This window comes from Equus caballus, chromosome 6 (genome assembly GCF_041296265.1).
Source record: "Equus caballus isolate H_3958 breed thoroughbred chromosome 6, TB-T2T, whole genome shotgun sequence".
Classification (NCBI taxonomy): Eukaryota; Metazoa; Chordata; class Mammalia; order Perissodactyla; family Equidae; genus Equus; species Equus caballus.
Genome location: NC_091689.1, coordinates 83,292,702 through 83,308,598, shown reverse-complemented (window position 1 = coordinate 83,308,598; position 15,897 = coordinate 83,292,702). Strand labels below are relative to the sequence as shown.

At 53.2% G+C, this 15,897-nt stretch overlaps 1 protein-coding gene across 5 annotated transcripts; it reads left to right on the top strand.

The window, feature by feature from the left end:
• Positions 1-1,763: 1,763 nt before the first annotated feature.
• ITGB7 (integrin subunit beta 7) lies at positions 1,764-15,723 on the top strand. Of its 5 annotated transcripts, none has more exons than XR_011440113.1 (16): positions 1,764-1,873; positions 6,705-6,752; positions 7,148-7,351; positions 9,008-9,209; positions 9,301-9,471; positions 10,196-10,437; positions 10,810-10,968; positions 11,286-11,381; positions 11,540-11,629; positions 12,671-12,817; positions 13,128-13,321; positions 13,652-13,875; positions 14,116-14,335; positions 14,444-14,681; positions 15,002-15,162; positions 15,409-15,723. XR_011440113.1 is itself a non-coding variant. In XM_005611222.4 (16 exons), exons 2-16 carry the CDS (start codon positions 6,705-6,707, stop codon positions 15,487-15,489), a joined length of 2,448 nt encoding a protein of 815 aa, XP_005611279.1. In that variant the 5' UTR covers positions 1,789-1,873; the 3' UTR covers positions 15,490-15,723. The 5 variants fall into 5 exon arrangements, 4 of the variants coding, with proteins under 4 accessions (XP_023499396.1, XP_005611279.1, XP_001494917.1 ...); XM_005611222.4 differs by having other exon boundaries at positions 1,789-1,873; positions 14,473-14,681; XM_070271474.1 differs by lacking the exon at positions 1,764-1,873 and adding an exon at positions 3,847-3,912 and having other exon boundaries at positions 14,473-14,681.
• Positions 15,724-15,897: the final 174 nt, after the last annotated feature.

Genomic DNA, 15,897 nt, shown 5'->3' with positions numbered 1-15,897 from the left:
TATAAGTGCATATCTGCCCCTGAGGACGGGGTTCTTTGAAGTTTCATTTTGTTCTCATGAGGGTCCCCGGCCCCATGGCATCTGAGTTACAGTGTTTCTGTTTTATACAAATCCCTCACTCCGTGAGCTCTCCCACACTCTGTGACCCCGCTATCACCTTATGAGTTACTCCCTCTGCCCCTTCTGACCCCACTCTTCACCCCATGACCTCCACTCACCCTCCAGGCCCCCACTGTTACTTTCGTCCTAGCATCTCCCCTTGCTCCTACATGCCCTTGGCCTCTACCGCTGTGCCCTGCAGTCTGTCTTCCCCTTGCCTTCCGTGACTCCCCTGTGGCTCACCTTCCTCCCTGGGACAGTGCCATGCCTACCTTGTGCCTGGCTTTCTTCACCAGTGACCTGTGCATATGGGAGAGAGAGGTTGAGGATATGGGAGTAGGGGAAGAGAGAAGAGTGGGGAAAAGCAGAAGAAGAAAGTGAAAGAAGCTCTAGAGGAAACCACAGGGCCTATGGGGAAGAGGGGCCGTTGCCATGGTAAACCCTAGTTGTGGGGGAAGGGTAAAATGTCCCATAGCCCGAGGCCAGCGGAAGTCCACCAGAGAAGGACCCCCTTCTCCCCCGTTGCTCCTCCCAGCAGTACACACCTACACCCCACCTGACACTGACTGAGCACCTACCCCGAGATGGGCACTTTGCTAGGTGCTGTGGTTTCCGTCAGTCCCTGCCCGCAAGGAGGGCCCCCTCTGGTGATAGAGGTGACAGACCTGGGAACACAGACCTCATGTCCAGTTCCTTCTCAAAGTTCCCTGTGGTCAAGTGTGGGCCCCAGGGTGAATATTTCCCACGACTCCTTCTCCCTACAGGTTCCATTCTCGCCCAGGTCCGGCTGCCGTTCCGGCACTTTCCACTTCTCCCAGTTGGCCTCCTCCACCCCTTTCCCAGGCTCCACCACTGTCTTGGTTCCGTGGCCCCCCAGTCTCCTTGTCTGAGCCTGGGCCTGGGCCTCTCTCTCCAACTTCCCAGCTGTCTGGACCTTGAATTTCTCAAAGCTTCTCCACTTGTTACTCACATTAATTATTCACGGATTCTCTGCTCAAGCCCTTAGGATGGGCCAGGTTCTCTTCTAAGCAATTGATATGAAATAGTTCATTTAATTCTCACAACAATCCTATGAGTTCCATTTGAGAAACGAGAAAACAGCCACAGGGAGGGTAGGTAACTTACCTGAGGTCCCACTATCAGTAAGTGACAGAGGCAGGATTCGAACTCAGGCAGTTCGGTTCCAGAGCCCGTGTAGTGGAGCACCCACTATGATACAGTAGGCACCAGGGTTTCAAAATGAACAAGATTCGCTCATTTCCTCCTCTCTCCAGTACTGACTGCCTCGATGTTTCTTGCTTCCTATCATGCTTCTATATAAGGAAATGGAGAGATCATCAGTTTGGGAGCCAGGCTGACTTGGATTGAAGTCCCAGACCAGACCCTTGCTAGCTATGTGACCTTGGACAAGGTCATATAAGCCTCTAAGCCTCAATATCTACCTTATCTCTAAGCCTCTACATCTATAAAAATTAGGGGACTGGGGGGGATATCAACAACTATGTCATGATGTTGTGAGGATTAATTATCACATCATCAAACACTCAGCACATAGTATGTGTTCAATGGATGAGCTTCCTTCTTCCAGACCCCTGTGCCATCAACTGCCTCGGCCTAGTTTTACCCCTATCTGCTCCACCTTCTAGATCAGTCACCCCCACCACCCCCAAGTCTCCCCCACCCCGGGGCGTGTCACTTCCTCCTCTGCAGCCTCCCAGATCAGTACACAAAGGCTGCTGCTGCCTCCAGAGGAAGGGCTGCTCTGCACGCACCTGTGAGTACCAGGGCACCAGCCCTTCTGCCTCTTCTCCTTACTAGCCCAAGCCCCACCTGGTCCCAACCTCCCAGGAAGAGGGATCTGATCTGAGGAGCCCATGACACCCAGGGTTCAGTTGAGACTTTCAAAAGGCTCTGAACTCTTTTCCGCATTCCTAAGAGCCCTTGTCCCTGTTCCCTCCTCTAGTTTTACAAGCCCTCCCTCCCCCACCTATCTCTCTGTGCATCAATTTCTCAAGGGCAGGGCTGGAAGGAGGCAAAGGAGGTGGGGGATGTATGGGTGCTACCATCCAAGTGCCTGCCATGTGCCAAGGATCATGTTAGGTCGGGTTCTCCCAATGTTACTCTCCAGCTGCCATCCCTGCTGCCTAATGGCTTGTGTTCAGCTCAGACCTCCTCCCATTTGGCATCTTGGCTACAGATCCCACACTCTTGGGTGACTGGCCCAGGGGCTCAGCTCTCTTCCCTCCCTGTGACTCTGAGTGGGCAGGAGATGGTTCCACTTGACTTGGGAGATGTGGATTGGTTGGGAAGATGCTCTGTTTCTCTGCTGCTGAAGGGGCAATAGGGTGTGTATGGGAGTCAGAATTGAGTCCAGGAAAATGGGACAACCATGGAGGGAGAGAAGGGAAGACTGAGAAAGTCTCTCAAGGAAAGAAAAGAGATTAGGTAGAGCCCATTGGGGCCAGTGAGGAGAAGGCACAACTTTCCATGATGGTGCCTGGGTTGGAGGGGAAGAAAGCAGCGAACAGACCAAGGGCCTGGCCTCTCTCAATCCCGGCTCTGCCTCTAGTCCACTGTGTCCTTGGGCAGGTCGCTCACCTCTCTGGAATTCAGGTTCCCATTTGTAAAAAGAGAGGGTTGAAGTAGAAGTTTCCGTCATTCTATGGTTAGGATCAGAGGGTTGAAAAGGAAGTAAAACAAAGAACTGTGAAGAAGTGAGAAGAGAGAAGCAGCAGAGAGATGCAATCCAGTTTTTGAATAGGAAGAGGAGAGGGAGACAGAGAAGCAGGTGGCAGGCCGTGTATCCCCAAGGAGGGGAGAAAGGGGAAGAATTGGCAGAAGAGGACTGGGAAGGGCTGTCCAGGGAGTGCCAGGGCCCCCTTCACGGGAAATGAGTGGGGCTTGAGGTCTCTGGGTTTGTCTATCCTGGGGATCCACTGTGGCCCAGGGGCCCCACCTGTGAGAGATGAGTCAAAACTGGGCTCTGGGGCCGGCCTGGTGGCATAGTGGTTAGGTTCACACACTCTGCTTCGGCAGCCCGGGGTTCACATATTTGGATCCTGGGCCTACACACCACTCTTCAAGCCGTGCTGTGATAGTGTCCCACATATAAGATAGAGGAAGATTGGCGCAGATGTTAGCTCAGGGCCAATCTTCCTCACACAAAAAAAACCCAAAACTGGGCTCTGTGCTGCAGCATCTCCAGCCTCCCCAACCACAGGCATGCAGAGCAAGGAGGGCTGAGGTTACCCTGAGGCTGAGCCCGGCGGCAAAGGCCTCTCACAGGAGGGCGGAGGCTCCGTTCTATACACACAATGCCTGGGGGCACAGGTGGTGGGGAGCAGGATGGGGGCGGTCAACAAGTCAGCACCCCACCCCTTCCCCACACCCTGTGCAGAGCATCTGGATCTGAGTCTAGACCTGGGCTGAGGAGGATGCAGATGCTTCTCCACAAAGAGTTAGCTGGCCTTTCTCACACACCGCTCATGGGAATGTACACTGGCACAGGCTTTAAGGTGGTTGTGTCAGTAATACTCACCAATATTACAAATGATAGCTGTTTATTGACCCTACAAACCCTTTTCCAGGGCTTTATCCTACAGATTCACTTGCACACATGTGAAATGAGAAATATATCAATTTTCATTGCAGCATTATGAACAACTAGAAACAATTTAAATCCCGTTGTAAGAGACTAACGACACTACAACCTATCCACGCAATGGAAGTCTATACGGCTGTAAAAATGAACAAGGAAGTTCTATATTTTCTTGAGGAGCAGGAGCTCCAAGAAAAGTAGTCAAAAGAAAAAAAGTAAGGTGCATAACTGCGTGTATTCTACCATTTGTAGAATTCTATCATTTGAGTCTACCATTTGAAGAGTATATACATTCATATTAGTTTGTATACGCTTAAAACAATCCCTAGAAAGATTGTAGGCAACAAAAGATAATCAATGGTGGTGATTTATTTGGAAACTGGGGTGAGTAGGGATAGGAGTGGGAGATTTCTCACTATCTTGTTTAACTTTTTGATTTTTTTTATTATGGTAAAATACACATCAAATTTATCCTTTTAACCATTTTAAGTGTACAATTCAGCAGCATTAAGTACATTCACAACGTTGTGCAACCATAACCGCTATCAGTTCCAGAACTTTTTCTTCACCCCCAAAAGGAAACTGCTCATTAAGCAGTCACTCCACATCCTCCCCTCCTCCCCAGCCCCTGGCAACCACTAATCTGCTTTCTGTCTCTGTGAATTTGTCTAGTTGGGCTATTTCATATAAATAGAATCATGCAATATGTGGTCTTTTGTGACTGGTTTCGTTCACTTAGCATAAGTTTTCAGGGTTGTAGCATGTATCAGTGCTTTATTCCTTTTTATGGCCAAATATTTTATTGTGCAGATATACCACATTTTGTTTACCCATTCATCAGTCGATGGACATTTGAGTTGTCTCTACCTTTTAGCTATTGTTTTTTTTTTAAGATTGTATTTTTTCCTTTTTCTCCCAAAGCCCCTGAGTACATAGTTGTGTATTTTTAGTTGTGGGTCCTTCTAGTTGTGGCGTGTGGGATGCCACCTCAGTGTGGCCTGATGAGCAGTGCCATGTCCACACCCAGGATCTGAACGGGCGAAACCCTGGGCCGCCAAAGCAGAGCCCACGAACCTAACCACTCGGCCACGGGGCCCACCCCTAGCTGTGCACTTTTAGTTGTGGGTCTCTCCAGTTGTGGCATGTGGGACGCCGCCTCAGCATGGCTTGATGAGTGGTGCCATGTCTGCACCCAGGACTAGAACCGGTGAAACCCTGGCCCAGCGAAGCCGAGCACAGGAACTTAACCACTCAGCCACGGGGCCGGCCCCTAGCTATTGTAAATAGGACTGCTATGAATGTGTGTGTACAAGTTTTTGTTTGAACACCTGTTCCTTTAGGGATATATTTAGAGTGGAATTGCCAGGTCGTAGGGTAATTCTGTTTTAACTTATTGAGGCATCGTCAAACTGTTTTCCAAAGCGGTTTTACCATATTACATTCCCACCAGCAATGTATGAGGGTTCCATTTTCTCCATATCTTTATTAACACTTATTTTCCAGTTTTTGATTATAGCCACCCTAGTCGGTGTGAAGTGGTATTTCATTATGGTTTTGATTTGCATTTCCCCAATGACTAACAGTGTTGAGCATCTTTTTATGTGCCTGTTGGCCATTTGTCCATCTTCAAAGAAATGTCTAAGTCCTTTGCCCATTTAAAAACTGGGTTGTTTGTCATTTTGTTGTTGAGTTATAAGAGGTCTTTATATATCCCTGATACTTACCAGATATATGATTTGCAAATATTTTCTCCCATTCTGTGGCCTGTCTTTTCACTCCCTTGATAGTACCTTTTGATTCGCGAAAGTTTTAGATTTGGATGAAGTCCAGTTTATCTATTTTTGCTCTTGTTGTTTGTGCTTTTGATGTCATAGCTAAGAATCATTGTCAGGTCCCAGATCATGAAGATTTACCCCTATATTTCTTCTAAGGGTTTGTACTTTTACTTTAATCACTTATGCTCAGGTCTTTGACCCATTTTCAGTTACTCTTTGTATGTCGTGAGGCGGGAGTCCAGCTTTATTCTTCTACCTGTGGACATCAGTCAGCCCATCATCACTTGTTGAAGACTATTCTTCCTCCATTGAGTGGTTTGGCGAAAATCCTTAGCTATAAATGGATGGGTTTATTTCTGGACTCTCAAGTCTATTCCATTGACCTCTATGCCTATCCTTATGGCAGTACCACACTGTCTTGATTACTGTCGTTTTGTATTAAGTTTTGAAAGTGAGAAGTGTGAGTCCCCTAACTTTGTTCTTTTTTGTCAAGATTGTTTTGGCTATTCGTGCAATTCCATATGAATTTTAGGATCCGCTTTTCTACTTCTGTAAAAAAGGCCATTGGGATTTAATGTTTTGATTTTTGAAGCATGATAATGGATTGTCTATTCAAATTTTTAATTAATAAGTTTTAAAAAATCAGAAATTTGGGCCAGCCCCAGTGGCCTAGTGGTTAAGTTCGGCACACTCCACTTGGGTGGCCAAGCCCAGTTCCCAGGCATGGACCTACACTGCTCATCTGTCAGTGGCTATGCTGTGGCGGTGGCTCACATACAAAAAAAGGAGGAAGATTGGCAATGATGTTAGGTCAGGAGAATCTTCCTCAGGAAAAAAAAAAAATCAGAAATTTGCCTGATCTTCCCTAGTGGTCATTCCAAGAATTGCCCTGCCTTCAGGCCCTTTCTACAATTTAGATCTCCTTAGTGCAAAGTATAGGAAAAAGAAAATTTTACCAACCCTGGCCTTCCTTCCTCCATTATCCTAGACCTTTAGAAAGTTCTTCTTATGGTCTAATTTTTATTCCTCTGGCTACCATGTCAATCAAGTACAACTACCTCTCCCCCTCTTTCACACACCCCTTATCTTCTCTAGCTTTCTTTCCTCTTATTCCTACTCCCTGACTTTCTTCCCTTATTTAGAGCTCTTGACCCTATTCCCTTATTAAGAATCCAAGATTGTGAAAGCTGCAAGGGCTGTCAGATTACTTATTCACCTCCCTCACTTTACAGATGCAGAAACTAAGGCCCAGAGAGAATGCCAGACTTGCTTCACAGCCAGTGAGTGACTGAGGCAGGACCAGAACCTGGTCCATTTTCTGTTTGGTTCTCTTTCCACTATGGCTTGGAATCTTGGTAAACAGACCTGGGTATAGATCTTAGTGCCTCCTGGCCCAATTCCCAGACTCTTGATGAGGTCATTTTGCCCATGCTGGCCTCATGAAGTCTGCACATAGGAGGGATGGGTCTTTTCCAGAGCCAGTAGCCCAGCCTGGTACCTGCCCCTTCCCACCATTTTGAAGAAACTGCTGAATCCACAGGGGGAAGTGAAACTATGATGAGAGACAGAGTTGGGGTAGAGTTTTGAGAGTGACAACCACAGGCTAAGTTTAGAGGACTGAGAGCTTGGGGTCCTCCCTGAGGACCCATGTATCCCCATTTATATCCTATTACAGACCACGATGCCTTTGTCAACGGTCCTTGTTTTCCTGCTGGCTCTGAGCGGAGGCGAGAGTGAGTTGGACACCAAGATCTCATCTCCAGGGGAGGCCACAGAATGGGGAGATCCTGATCCATCCCTGCCAGAGTCCTGCCAGCCAGCTCCCTCCTGCCAGAAGTGCATCCTCTCACATCCAAGCTGTGCGTGGTGCAAGCAACTGGTAAAGATGGGCCTGTGGCCTTTGAACCATGTGTATGTGTGTATGCAGCCTAGGTATACGTGTGTGATTGTGTGGGCACATGTGTGCTTTTCTGGGTGCACTCTGCAGTCCTGTGTGTGACTGAGTTTGTGCACATGGGACTCCTGTGTGTGATTGTGTGTACATGTGCATACACATGCATGCAAGCTTCCTGTGCCATGCACATTATGTCTGTATCTGTGAATCTGTGTATATATGGAGAAGGTTCGTGACCGTGAATCTGGAGGAAGCATGCTCTTGTTGGAACTTATGCTTATGTTTAGGTAGAGGGATCTGTCGTGCAGGTACACATGTGAGAAAGCATATTTATTTCTCAGCTCCGGCTGCCATAACAAAATACCATAGATGGGGTGGATTAAGCAACAGGAATTTATTTCTCACAGTTCTGGAGGCTGGGAAGTCCAAGATCAAGGTGCCAGCTGATTAGGGCCCTGGTGAGCGCTCTCCCTGGCTTGCAGAGGGGCTGAAGACAAGCTCTCTGGTGTCTGTTCTTATAAGGGCACTAATCTCATCATGAGGGTTCTACCCTCATGACCTCATCTAACCCTGATTTCTTCCCAAAGGCCCATCTCCAGATACATCATAGTGGGGGTTCGTCCATAGCAGAAAGTGTATGATTGGGTTTCTGAGTCTGTGTTGTTACCTTCCCAGGAATGTAGCAGCTTGTGACTGGGAGGGCAGGAAGGCAGAAGCGAAGGAGCTGGAAGCTTGTGGGCTTTGGGGGAAAGGCTTGAGCTACCTAAGTGGCCAAGAAGGATGCTGGGGTGTGGGTGACTCTCTAGTTGGTCAAATAAGGCTGTTCTTTGTTTATGCCTTAAAGAGACAGGGCTCAGGAGGGGTGGAACATGAGGGGTGCCCCAGCTGGGGGTGGGGGCGGGGCAGAACTGCCTCTCACAGGAAGATGGAGAGTTAGATGAGATAAGAGATGAGAGCAAACTCAGAGGAGGTAGAGCTACAGAGGCTTAGCGGGTGAGGAAAGGCACATAGTGAATCAGGGGGAGGCAGAGAGCAGAGGTGCCATGTGGGGGCTCTTGGCACAGTCGGGCGGGTGTCTGTCTCCGCCAATCCCCAGACCAGAGGCTGGCACCCGGGCCAGCTGAGAAGCCGCTCTAACCATTTCCTTCCCCTGCGGCTTCCCAGCCAGTCCCAGGGGTACCAGACACATTGCGGGGAGGTGAGCGCCTCTTCTGTCCCTAGCCTTCCCCTTCTCAGGAACTGTGGGTCTTAATCTGACCCCCTTCCCATTTCGGCCTGAGCATGTGGGGGAGGTCGGACTAGGAGGCCAAGCTCCTCCTTTTTTTGTGGTAGTGAGGTCCCCGAGATCTCAACAGGAAGCCTGTGGTCCTAGGGGGAGGGGAAGGGTGGGCTGCTGGAGAAAGGGGGGAGTCGAGATAATGGGGAGAGGGGGGTGCTATAGGAAGTGGGCTCTGACGAGGAAGAAATGACGGGGGTTAAAGGATAGCTGTGGAGGGAAGGGGAGGGGAGGGAATGGGGGGGTCTCAGGGAGTTGACTGAGAGGGGAGGGACTGTAAGGGGCCGCGATTGCAGGGTGGTTCTGGGAGCAGGGCCGGGGGTCTGCAGGGACGCGGGTCCCGACGTGGCCCCCTTGTGGCGCAGAACTTCACGGCATCGGGGGAGGCAGAGGCGCGGCGCTGCGCCCGGCGGGAGGAGCTGCTGGCGCGGGGCTGCCCCCCCGGGGAGCTAGAGGAGCCCCGCGGCCGGCAGGAGGTGCTGCAGGACGAGCCGCTCAGCCAGGGCGCCCGCGGCGACGGGGCCACCCAGCTGGCGCCGCAGCGGGTCCGGGTCACGCTCCGGCCCGGTGAGTCGCTGGGCGGCGGGGCTGGGGCGGAGGGCGGGGCTGGGATTTGGATGCGCCCCGCTGACCCACGCCTGCCACCCCCCACGCGCAGGGGAGCCCCAGCAGCTCCGGGTCCGCTTCCTCCGTGCCGAAGGATACCCTGTAGACCTGTACTACCTTATGGACCTGAGCTACTCCATGAAGGACGACCTGGAGCGCGTGCGCCAGCTCGGGCACGCCTTGCTGGAGAAGCTGCAGAAGGTCACCCGTTCTGTGCGCATCGGTGAGCGCGGCGCTGACCGGCACCCTGCCGGCTCTCTGCCTCTAACTTCAGCCGCCGCCTTAGCCTCAGCTTCTGCCAGCGTGCTCGACACACGAGGGCCTCACCTGCCATCTCCCAGTTTTTAATGGGTCGCAGGTTCTTGACATCGCTCCCCAAAGACATCCATCTTCTAGGTCGGAGCTGGAGGGGACTTAAGAGATTGTCCAGTAGGACCACTCATTTTATAGGAGGGGTAACTGAGTCTGGAGAGACTGTTCAGACAGCGCCCAAGGGGTCAGACAGTAACCAGATCGACCCAGACACTGCCCTGATGCCACTGTCTCAGCCATGTCTCTTGGACAAGGCCTAAATGCCACTGTCACTGGCTGCACACTGTGCTAATTTCTCCTCATTCGAGATCCCCTCCTTGCCTCAGGCTGCTACTACACCCTACAGCCTTGTCTTCTTTCTCAGCCTTCAGGAAACCCCTGTCTGACTCCCACTGTGGCCTCCTCTGAATTTCCTCCATCCCCCACTTCTCTGAGCCCAAGTTCTGACCCCTTTGCTCCTGCTGGGTACTGGGTCCCTGCTCTCTAGGAGCTCAGCTCCCATTACCTCCTCTACGACCGTCCTCCCCAGCCCTCACTTCCGTGGTCTCCTCCCTTCCGTGTCCTCAGCAGTGGCTCCTCCATTCTGCTGCTGTCCATTGACTTCTGGTACAGGTTTCATGCCTCCCCTCTCCCAGGCTTTGGCTCCTTTGTGGACAAAACGGTGCTGCCCTTCGTGAGCACAGTGCCCTCCAAACTTCGCCACCCCTGCCCTAGCCGGCTGGAGCGCTGCCAGCCGCCCTTCAGCTTCCACCATGTGCTGTCCCTGACGGGGGATGCTGAAGCCTTCCAGCGGGAGGTGGGACGCCAGAGCGTGTCTGGCAACCTGGACTCGCCTGAAGGCGGCTTTGATGCCATTCTGCAGGCTGCGCTCTGCCAGGTGAGGAGGCAGCGTGGGGATCTGGATCCAAAGGACTGTTTGAGGCCAGGACTGCCATCTGGGGTTGGGCAGTACACAGTTCCAGGGGGTGTGGGTCTTGTCATAGTCACTGTAGTTTGCATATTTATTTTGACCATTTCCTGGTGGACTGGAGTAAAATGTCTTGAGGAAGAGGCATGTTTTTCTAATTCACAAGCAGTCCTCCATGAGCAGCAACCCTGTTTTTGGAGCTGGGGAGGAGCAGGGAGCTGGAGGCAGGGGGATGGACAAACTGACTCAGAATGAGGCTGGCCAAATCCTTGGCTCATAGGGCTGGCTGGGGTGGCTCAAGGGCCACACCCAGGTGCATAGCCTACCCCCACCCCACCCCAGGAGCAGATTGGATGGAGAAATGTGACCCGGCTGCTGGTGTTCACTTCAGATGACACATTCCACACAGCTGGGGATGGGAAATTGGGTGGCATTTTCATGCCCAGCGATGGGCACTGCCACTTGGACAGCAATGGCCTCTACAGTCGCAGCCCAGAGTTTGTAAGTCTCCCCCTCACCCTGCCCCTCCCCATCTGAGCCACACTTCCTCCCCTCCCAGGACCCCCGCCCCCAAGCTTCATTCTCCTTACTGGGCGCCACCCTGCCATCTTCCCCAGCAGTTCCTGCTCTCTACGTCCCCCCGCTGCTGAGGCGGAAACCTGTGTCATCCCACTCCTGGGCCCCTCCCTCCCCCTTGCCAAGCCTCCGGGGTTTCTCCAGCTAGTGGAACCCTGGTTCTTGGATTTCCTGGGCTGAGGGCACCTTGAATGTTGTGGGGGGATCTGTGGTGCTCACCTTGTCCCCTCTCCCTGCCCCAGGACTACCCCTCGGTGGGTCAGGTAGCCCAGGCCCTCTCTGCTGCAAACATCCAGCCCATCTTTGCTGTCACCAGCACCACACTGCCCGTCTACCAGGTGAGAGCTGTCTGAAGGCCACACCCTCCCACCCAGAGCCTCTCTCAATTCCCTCAAAGACCCATTCTCCTCCCCCCATATGCCCTCCTTCTAGACCCCCAGAAGCCCATTTCCCTAGAGCTGTGACCCACCATTTCCCCCAACTCCTCACAACTCAGGAGCTGAGTAAGCTGATTCCTAAGTCTGCAGTGGGGGAGCTGAGTGAGGACTCCAGCAACGTGGTGCAGCTCATCATGGACGCTTATAATGTGAGGGGCCAGGGTCGGGGGAGAATGGTGAGGGTGGGTGCTGGGGGAAGGTGGCAGAGGCCCTCCAGTGGGGTGGCAGAGCTGAGAGAGAATGATCACTTTTCGGTGTATCACTCCAGAGCTCCTACCTCTGGTTTGCATATGGCTGTCGTTAATAGTCCATTCACTCACTCCATCCCACGTCCATCAATCTTAAGTGTCTCATGTGTGCGGGGCATGGAGCCCTGCTCCAGGCAAGGAAGGAAAGTACCATTTGCTGAGCTTTCATCTCAAGCCACGCACTGTCCCAAGTGCACATACTGTTTGCTCTCTCATTTAACCCCCTCAGACCCCTACTTGGGAACCATTATCATCCCTGTTTTAGAGATGGGGATTCAGACACAAGGAGGCTAAGTGACTTGCCCAAGGTCACACAGGTAACAGATGGAAGGGCTGGCATTTGTCTCCCAATCAGTCTGTATGTAAAGAATGTGACATCGGGAACCTGCTTTCACTGAGCTTATAAACAATTCAGAGATATTCTTGGCAGGAACCATAGAATTTTACTGCTAGAAGGAACTACAAAAATTCTTCAGTGTTTCTTGGGTTTAGATCTTCTCTCTGCAACTAGACTGTAGGCTTCTTGATGACAAGAACCCTGTCCTAAACCCACGGCGAGACAACAGGAGACAGTACCGAATTTCCCAGGACAAACTCAATGTAAAGAATCTTCCCTTTAGACTGTGTATGCACACAGCTTATGTGTCCTGATCTGGGGTCTGAAAAACAGCCACCACACGTTCACGTGCCTGGCCAGCCCCGTCCCGCAGCAGGCCCCCCGCTCGCTGCAGCTGCATTGAAAGGCTGCGGTGGAGGCCTCTGCACCCGTGTCCTCCTCTCAGGTTTCTCACAGGGCCTTGCTCGAGAGATGCCTCCTGACCGGGCAGGGTGGAAGGAGCCCTGAGGCGGGCTGACGGCAGGGTTCTGGCAGACTTTGGGGTGGCATGACGTGGGGCTGCAGTGCTGCCCTCACATGGGGACTCCCTCCTTCTCTCCCCACAGAGCCTGTCGTCCACCGTGACCCTCGAACACTCTCCACTCCCTCCTGGGGTCCACATTTCTTATGATTCTCAGTGTGGGGGTCCTGAGAAGAGGGAGGGTGAGGCTGGAAACCGGGGCCAATGCAACCACGTCCGAATCAACCAGACGGTGAGAGCCAGCCAAAATAGGCAGAAGGAAGGAAGTGGGGGTGGGAGGGAGAAATTGAAGCAGGCCAGAAAAGACAGGGGGGCGGCACGGAGAACAAGCAAAAGCATGGGGTAGCCCTCCATTCATCCTCTCTGAAGGGGCTTAACGAGCAGCATCCTCAAGCATGTTTCCAGGAGATGAGTGTTAGCATGACCCCATCCCTCAGTTTACTAAGGAGTAGGGTTCTGAATGATTGGTGTTTGTGGGTGTGTATGTGTGTATGCACCCATGCGCAAGATTTTAGTCTAATTTCTGCCCACTCTGTCCTCAGGTGAATTTTTTGGTTACTCTTCAAGCTACCCACTGCCTCACAGAGCCCCATCTTCTGAGGTTCCGAGCCCTTGGCTTTTCAGAGGAGCTGGTTGTGGAGTTGCATACACTGTGTGATTGTAACTGCAGTGACACCCAGCTCCAGGCTCCCCACTGCAGTGACGGCCAGGGGCACCTACAGTGTGGGGTGTGCAGGTGAGGGCCTCCTCTTCCCCTCACCCATGTGGCTCCCCACAGATGACCAGCACCTGTATTCCTCCTCCTTTGCTTTCCATCCTCCCAGTGGAGTCTCTAGACACCCCAGGACTGCACCCAGAATTTCATCTCCTGAAGCTTCCCTCCCCTCCACCAGAACTCCCTCTACTCTTCTTCTCCCTGGTGCTCCACTATACTCCAGCATCCCTTCAGTCACTCATCTCTCTCCACTCTTGTGAGATCTTGGGTTTAGAGGATCCTGGGAAAGACAGGCCAAGGGATGGTGCAACTCCTTGACCCACCTTTCCCTTCCCCTCCCTCCCCTCTCAGCTGTGTCCCTGGCCGCCTGGGTCGGTTCTGTGAGTGCTCTGAGGCTGAGCTATCCTCCCCAGACCTGGAATCTGGGTGCCGGGCCCCCAATGGGACAGGGCCCCTGTGCAGTGGGAAGGGACGGTGCCAGTGTGGACGCTGCAGCTGTAGTGGACGGAGCTCTGGGCGTTTTTGCGAGTGTGATGATGCCAACTGTGAGCGACACGAAGGCGTCCTCTGTGGAGGTACCTGGGGACTTTGGGGAGAGGGGCGGGCTCAGAGTGGCTCTCCCAGGGGTACTTAGGCTCTGGGAACTTCATGGCACTAAGGGCAACTATCAAAGATTCTTGTGTAGGAGTTGAAGGATGTGTCTGGAACACCTGAGAGGGAATTAGATGCACAGGAACAGGTCAGCTTTAGGCGGCCTGTGGTGGCCACTGTACGTGGGGAGTATGGTTGTCACTCGGTGCATGGCTCTGCCCCAGGCTTTGGCCGCTGCCAATGTGGAGTGTGTCACTGTCACACCAACCGCACGGGCAGAGCGTGCGAGTGCAGTGCGGACACGGACAGCTGTGTCAGTCCTGAGGGAGGGCTCTGCAGTGGGCACGGACACTGCAAATGCAACCGCTGCCAGTGCTTGGACGGCTACTACGGTGCCCTATGTGATCAGTGCCCAGGCTGCAAGACACCATGCGAGAGACACAGGTGAGGCCTCAGGTCTTGCATCTTGGGGACAGGGGCACAGTGGGGCTCCCTGAACCACTCCTACCAGCCTGCTCTTTCCTGCATGTGGTGTGGGTGACAACTGCCCAGCTGGTAACTTACTGGCGTCTACTGGACAGGGACTGTGCAGAGTGTGGGGCCTTTGGGACTGGTCCTCTGGCCACCAATTGCAGCGTGGCTTGTGCCCATGCCAACGTGACTCTGGCTTTGGCCCCTATGCTGGATGATGGTTGGTGCAAAGAGAGGACCGTAGACAATCAGCTGTTCTTCTTCCTGGTGGAGGATGAAGTCGGAGGCAGGGTCGTGCTGCGAGTGAGACCCCAAGAGAGTAAGTAGGCAGGGATGCTGTGGACATGCCAAAGAGAGCCCTGGAAATTTTATGGGCAGGGCCTTAGTTGGGGATGGGGTCAGGATAAGGGGAAACCAGGCTAGGCCTTGAAGCAGAGCTGCGAATCCAGGCAAAAGCAGAGGTGGTGGACCAAGTGGACAAGGCTAAGCTCTGGGCGCTGAGAATAATCCTGCTGGGTTCCCATGTTTTCAATGACAGGCAGGGCTGGGCAGGCTGGATGGGTTGGGACATACTTGTGGGCGACTGTTGATCAGTGCCTATGTCCCAGCCCCCAGAAGTCTGTTGTTTCTTTCCCATAGAGGGAGCAGACCACACCCAGGCCATTGTGCTGGGCTGCATAGGGGGCATCGTGGCAGTGGGACTGGGGCTGGTCCTGGCTTATCGGCTGTCGGTGGAAATCTATGACCGCCGAGAATACCGTCGCTTCGAGAAAGAGCGGCAGCAACTCAACTGGAAGCAGGTGAGGAGACTCCGCCTGCTGCCCCACTGGTTGGGTCTTCCTGGCTTTCCCTGGAGGGCAGGGGGCTCCACTTTCCTCTCTGCTTCCCCCCAACCCCGCGCTCAGCCCTGCCTCCGCCCACCCAGGCCCCGCCCCTCCGCCACTTCCCTCGGCTCCTAGGGTCCAGCTCAGCTCTTGGCTGGCCTCGGGACAAGATAGAGGAGGAGTCGTGGACTTTTCCTCATCACTTCCAACCTCTTCCCCCAGGACAGCAATCCTCTCTACAAAAGCGCCATCACAACCACCGTCAACCCCCGCTTTCAAGAGGCCGACAGTCCCCCTCTCTGAAGCGGGAGGGACCCTCACCCCAGGGCTCTGCTCGCCGGGAGGATAGTGGGAACTGGAGGGGCGGGGTCTAACGGGCAGCAGCCTGGGAGGGGACTAATCCAGAGCGGAGTGGCCACCACCTCACTTCATTCTCAGGGACACCCCCGAGGGCCGCCTACTGCTGCAACCTTGCTTCCCTACCTCACGGGAGTGGGGGTCACCCCACCCACGTATACAATAAAGTCTTACCTCAGAGCACAGCCGTCACTTTGCTTCACCCCAAGGCCAAAGCAGGCTGCGGAGCCTGGGCCTGGGCAAGCTCCCCTTCCTTCCTCCTCCTGCCACTCGAGGGCAGGGGCCAGTTCTCACACTTGAAGGTGCAGGAGAATCACGACGCGGCTGCGCGGGAGGCAGCTGGGGTGTGGGCGA

Excerpts from the sequence above, each read along its gene's own strand:
- ITGB7 (XM_005611222.4), top strand. The coding sequence starts at position 6,705 with ATGCAGAAACTAAGGCCCAGAGAGAATGCCAGACTTGCTTCACAGCCA. Across the intron at positions 12,818-13,127 it reads ACGTCCGAATCAACCAGACG|GTGAATTTTTTGGTTACTCT; the intron begins GTGAGAGCCAGC and ends CTCTGTCCTCAG. Across the intron at positions 13,322-13,651 it reads CTACAGTGTGGGGTGTGCAG|CTGTGTCCCTGGCCGCCTGG; the intron begins GTGAGGGCCTCC and ends CTCCCCTCTCAG.